Raw genomic sequence first — 6,290 nt, forward strand, 5'->3', positions numbered from 1 at the left:
GACACGCACAGCCACTGCTTCCTTCTACAGTGGACGACACGATCTGGGTTACACATTCAAGAGGAAAGCTTTAGTACCAACAAACTCTTTTAGATTTGTGTCGTGCTCTACTCGCGAGTGCACAGAGGGCCCCGTTTGGTTTACAATGAGGGAAATGTGCAGGCCTATGTTCCTTTTATTTTCAATATATTTTGGCACAACTATGAAGATAATGGCAGTTTTTGTCTTTCTGGATTCCCCCCACGTGTTACAGTTTAATGTTCGTTTCCCATTCGATGACGTTCCATTTTTATTTGTATATATATTTTTTTGTTTACCTGACAGCAGAAACAGATCACCGGGCCCCAGAGGAGTACTTGGCCTTGGTGATGAGGTATAGCACAATGTCTTGGTGGCCCCCGAACGCGGCAATGTGTAAAGCGTTCCACCCTTCCCTGTTGGCCAGCCGAATATCTGCACCAAACTTCACCAGCAGCTTTACCAGCTCCAGGTTTCCGTCGATGATGGACTGGTGCAGGGCCGTTTGTCCTTCTGGCCCGAACGAGTTGACATTGAACTCGCAGTTTGTCATGTTCTGCAGCAAGGAGTGCAGCTCCTTGGTGTTTCCCTTCTTCACCGCCTCCTGGAAAACCCTCTGCGGCGCGGAGCAAGTCGACACATCCGCCTGGCTCATGGTTGCAGGGCGCTGGAGGGTGGGGAACCAGTAATCCTGGCTGGGCTCTAAAGCTAAGGTTCTCTGGTCTGGTGATAATGCCACAGTGAGACTGGAGTATAACCAGTTAAGAAGGCACTTTTTTAAAAAGTACTGAAACAGAAAAGGAGCACTATATATATATATATATATATCCAAAAAGGACAAGAGGGGGGTAAAAAAAAAAAAAAGCGCTTACATTTGTGGCCTCCTACAATCCCTAAATCATAAAAAGGGTGCTGTTATGGGATCCTGGGTGTCTGGATGCGGGTTTCCTTCGTAGCAGCTGCAGCCGAGAGAGACAACTCCGACTTCACCTGGGTGAAATGGATGTTTGCGCACTGCGTCCAAACGGCGGTCCCCGCCGCGCGTCCTGCCCCGCGTCCTGCTTATATGCCGCTCCTCATGAGGCCGGGGTGTCTGGGAAAGAAGAAAATACAAGAGAAGTCCGCATGAATCCCGATTCTCCAGCAACGGACTGCGAGAGGAGCCACATTCCGCCACATCCAAGTCAAAGTGGAGACCTCGTGCGCCCGTTTACGCATTGGAGCGCGGTCTTGGGTTTTGCCTTTAAACATGCATGGAAGCGTCATCCACTGTGGATTTGTGACTTACCTGTGACAAACGGACGGATCCGCAGCGACGAAACCGACACAAGTCCTCCGTGGCCCGGTGTGCGTCTCCCGCGGGGTCCGTGCGAGTCTCTGCCTTGCGCTGCGCTCTGAGGTAACATTTTACGCGTCCTTTATTTGCATGACAATGCCATCCCAAAGAATGAACTGTGCAGGAATGGGCGGAAACCCGGGGAGGTTATAGGCTGCCGGCTCGACTGGAGGGAGGGGTCGGGCTCCGGTAGGAAGGGGGGGGGGGGGGTTAAGGCGAAGCCAAGTGCCGCTGCAGAAACGCCATTCAAGCCGGTGCGCTCTGGGTCCGGGATGTAAAGGATCGTCTACTAAAGCGGCATCACCATCAAGCGTCTCCGCATGACAATGTAAATGGTGAATAAGCAGCGTTAGAGGTCTTTATTGTCATGCAGAGTTACTAAATAATGACTTTAGGCGCGCTGTTAAATGTGGATTTGACTCCGAGGTTCCCAAAAGCAGTTCTGTTCCATGTCGAGTCAATCTCACCGACATAAAACAATAAATACATTCCAAAGACGACTCGCGGATGATGCAAGAAATGAGTCAAAACGGAGTTTATAACGCGTCTTTTGAGGTATAAAAAATAAATAAAAAATACTGGACGTGTAAAACCTCAAGGGAACTCCGAACCAAATGGCAAGGGCAGTAAAACGCAAAGCCCAAACGGCCGTACCTGCGCCACATAAAACACCTCACGGGGAGATCATAGGAGGTCGTTTGAATCATAAAGTGCGGATTTGTTCCTGCCGGTTTGAAATGGCTCCACCGTGGGACTTCGCCCAACAAAGGCCGTGCGCGACTTCCTTTTTGCAAGTGAAAAGAGGTGACGCGGTGCGCGGATTGACACGCCGCTCAGTTTACCCCGCCGCCACCACCGTGGGAATTGGGTGCCTGCGCGCACGCGCGTGTGTGTGTGCGCGCGCGCGCGCGTGCGTGTGAAACAGAGACAGAGACTGGCAGAAACAGTTTGACAGAAAGAGCGCATGTGGAGACAGATGGATGGATTCAAGCACACATATGCGCAAACCTCACCGGGCTGTTGCAACGTTTGGTGCAAGCAGGCTGACTTCATCTCGTCTGCGTAACACTTGAGAAAACGTCCTCCACCCTGGTGGCTGGGTGGCTTTCGCGCTGTTCTCCTTTTCCCACACTCTGGACTGGACATTTGGCACACTGTCTGCTGCGTAAAAAGTGTGTCTGACTCAGCGAGGGAGAGACAGCAACCGGTCACAAACAGCTGAAAGAGCCGGGATATAGAGTTACAACACGTTATCACGCAAATCATTTGCATAAAACAACATTACAGGCCGATGCGTATCCGTTACACATTTGTGTTTCACAAAGTAAACATGGTGCCATCCTTGCATTTTTAGAATGTCCAATTATTACACGAAGATCTGTTATGAATGAACCTGTTTACGCGTGGATTGATCCGACCAGGTCCTTTTTGACCACTCCTAATATGGGTAGGAGTATAATATACTCCTATGTTCTTGACACTTCTAGAAGTTTGATTGATTGATTGATTTTTCTAACGGTGCTTTACGCATGCGCACACTGGTGCGATGAGGTCATTCATAACATCTAAACCATACAGGCACCAAATATAAGCATGGTTAACTGATTCTTTAAACTATGTTCAAAGGTATCCTACTTTAGGTTGACATGTAATCTGCAATACTTTAGATTATTGGAAACAGATTTGCTGCACAAAAAATGGGATTAATCTGCTTTGGACACTTTTTGGGTGCTCCCAGTGTGTTGATGTTTATCGTCCCTCTTGGCCTACAGCTGCAAATGATTCAAAGGCTGCAGCTCTAAGCGATAAACCGATCAGACCTTTTTGCTTAAGCTGCAGCGAAATTTGTAATAAATAAAAAAGTAAAAGTACAACTGTAATGGTACTTTCTTTTTTTTTTGGTATTTTTTCATTTTATTTTTCCAAATGTGTTTTTCTTTTTCTTATGGGGTTAGTGAATGGTGCAGAACATCTCTAGAAAATCAGAAACATCTGTCCGCTATCAGAGCTTTGGCTACAGTGCGTCTGGACACTTGGAAAACATTTGCAGAGACTGCAGGAGCCAAGTTTCACTGTCTGGATGAAATGAGCTTCTCCAAACTGCAGCGCCATTACTTGGTAATGCTGGCAACAATTGTGTTGGAAACATTCAACATCAAGTACAACTATGAGAATGTTGTGCATCATATCAGAACACAGAATAAATGTATAAATGCATATTCTTCAGGAGATGAAAAAGCAGTATCGAATACTTCACAACCTCTTAATTTACTCCAAAAAGCCGAATTATTAACAGTTGTGAAAGCGAATATTTTGTTTGCTGTGACGCGTTTCATCCGTGCGTAAAAGCGCATAAAATTCACCCAAGATCAGATCCAAAAACCTTTTTTACATCAGGATTTGTGCTGTTAAATTTCCTGACAGAAAATATTCACACAAAGAGTATGGTTCTTTTCTTGTGTGTTAATAAGCAATACGCAATATTTTTCTTCTTCCCGTTGACAAAGAGTCGGGCAAAACTAGGCAGATCCGTGAGCTGAGTCTTGTTTTGGCCCCTGCAACCAGAGGCCCCCGTCCTGGCACACAACTGTAGAGGAAAACGCACATGGAGTGTGATAGAAGTCGGAAAATGAATGTAAAAATGGCAAACGATGCAGAGAGAGAGAGAGCAAGAGAGCGAGAGAGAGAGAGAGATGACGTTTTACCAGGAGGGATGGCCTTCTGAATCCAATTCATTCCGGGCACCACGTGTCCTCCGAGCGTGGGAAAGAGGCGAGCTTTTCTTCCCAGCAAAGAAAGAGCAAGGATCAAATAACACGGTGCTGCAGCAGAAAGCTCCGCGCTCCACGCAGAGGAAGGGGCTTCGACCACCCGGACACGGACGGGACGAGACACACAGAGGGGCTTAGGGTGTTGGCTTCATTCACAGCAAATGAAAATACTTCAGAGTGTATTAGTGTTACTGTAGTTCTTATATTGACTGGTTTAAATAAAGCGCGCGGCATTATGCCAATATCATTTGTATTCCAGGATGTACACCTGAGAGGAAACGCGTCGTCATATTTAAACGTTATTAATAGACATTGTTTTCCATTTTTGTTAAATTTCCCAGGAGGAAAGACACATTTTCAAAGTAAAAAAACTTTAATGCTTTCAATTCGGTGGTGGGATAGAGACCCCCACCCTACACGACTGTGTCAAATTCCATAGGCATTGCTCAATAATCAACAGAGATATTGAGGAACACATTTTTGAAGCTTGATTGACGGCAACGCTATTGAAAACTTCAAAGTGATCCATAATCCAGGATCTCTTCTACCAAAATTGGTAACATTCTCAACCTTCCCTGAAAATCGAATCAAGATAAACTACTTTTTGAGTTATGTTGATAACAGTCAAACCAATGGCAGAAATTGCACAAGCCCAGCAAAGAGTTCTCTAACAACAATCCTTTACTGTCCATGTTGTATTTTCAGGTGTTCTTCTTTAAGGTAGCGACTAACTGTTGCTAGTTGCTTTCAAATCCCACGGAGGTGTTTGCAGGAACATGTTATCCACACGTTACACCCCTGTCCCGTCATCTCACACGTTCTCACGCAGACACTTGTGTAATAGCTTCGTTACAACCTCTGTTGCTGGTTCAAAGGCAGAAACCCAATGCTGTCTTTGTACTTTCAACACAGAATGGAAACCCATAGAGTTAGAAACGTTCCCACTTTGAACAGGCTGCGTAAAATGGGCTAAAGAAATGTGTTTATAGTATGACTTGAGAAATTGCTGTGGATTTTGGATGCATTTGATTTGATTGAAGTGCACATCTGAAATGAAATGAAATGCTTTTTTTTTTTTTTATGGGTATGGTTTCTTAGCTTTTATGAGTGTAAAACTCAGCCTTCCATTGTATTCCCAATAAAACACACTTATTCAGAAACACAAGAACATCATAAATGCAGAGTTTTCCAGAATGTAATTTTCTCCAATCGCACAAATCCAATATGTGATTGATGAGTAATTATAAAGGTGGAATATGTTTTTGGGTTGGTCTACGAGCTGTTTGCTCTTCAGCGTCTGGATAGAGAAGCCCCACAATGCTGGCGCTACACCTGACAGTCATCAGTGAAACTTTGATGACATCATAAGTCTGTCCCCTCCCACTCCTTAGATGTCCCCTGGTCGCTCCTCAAAATGAGAAACACAAGTGTTAAGAACCCCCATCTACCAAAAAAGGCACACATGTAGCATGTGTTGGACATATTCACCTAGTTTCATGAAAAATAGGTGAAATACAACATTTACATCATGCCCTGTACAAAAAAAAAGCGGAGAGTACAGACATCTGCCGAGCAGCTCATTCCCCTAATAACTGGATCTACACCGTCCACATGGTGATCTGGATTATCATCAAAAGGTTCTAGATTGTTCTTGGTATCTTTATGCACCAACCATGAAGAGAAAAAGTGAATCGGAGTCGATGATTTTTGAATCCGTAAATGTAGTTTTAATGTTAAAATGTATTATTTTTTCCTAACGTCATTCTGGATCAGATCCAGATGAAATTCGGTGGTGAGATAGAGCCCCCCCACCCTACATTACTGAGTCAAATTCCATAATCATTGGTCAATAATCAACTGAGATATTGAGGAACAAATCTTTAAGCTCCATTGACTGATTGATCCATAATCCAGGATCTCTTTTGGATCATCACCAAAATTAAATAATCTGTTTCTGGTAACATTCCCAACATTTCCTGAAAATTTAATCCAGATCTGTCCAGAACCTTGAGTTATCTTCCTAAAAGACAGACAGACAGACAGACAGACGCCGGTGATTACATCACCTCCGGCTCACCTCACCTCGGCGGAGGTAATAATGCTTCCTCCATGATACTTTGTAATTTGACTGACCTCTCTGTTTAAGCATCATGATCATAAAGATG

At 44.7% G+C, this 6,290-nt stretch overlaps 1 protein-coding gene across 1 annotated transcript; it reads right to left on the minus strand.

Moving 5' to 3' along the window:
* Positions 1-334: 334 nt before the first annotated feature.
* On the minus strand, positions 335-679 carry nrarpa (NOTCH regulated ankyrin repeat protein a). The gene has a single exon (XM_068753358.1). The coding sequence runs from the start codon at positions 671-673 to the stop codon at positions 335-337; it is 339 nt and encodes a 112-aa protein (XP_068609459.1). The 5' UTR covers positions 674-679.
* Between the last annotated feature and the right edge of the window lie 5,611 nt (positions 680-6,290).

The sequence above is a fragment of the Brachionichthys hirsutus genome, chromosome 19 (assembly GCF_040956055.1).
Source record: "Brachionichthys hirsutus isolate HB-005 chromosome 19, CSIRO-AGI_Bhir_v1, whole genome shotgun sequence".
Lineage (NCBI taxonomy): Eukaryota > Metazoa > Chordata > Actinopteri > Lophiiformes > Brachionichthyidae > Brachionichthys > Brachionichthys hirsutus.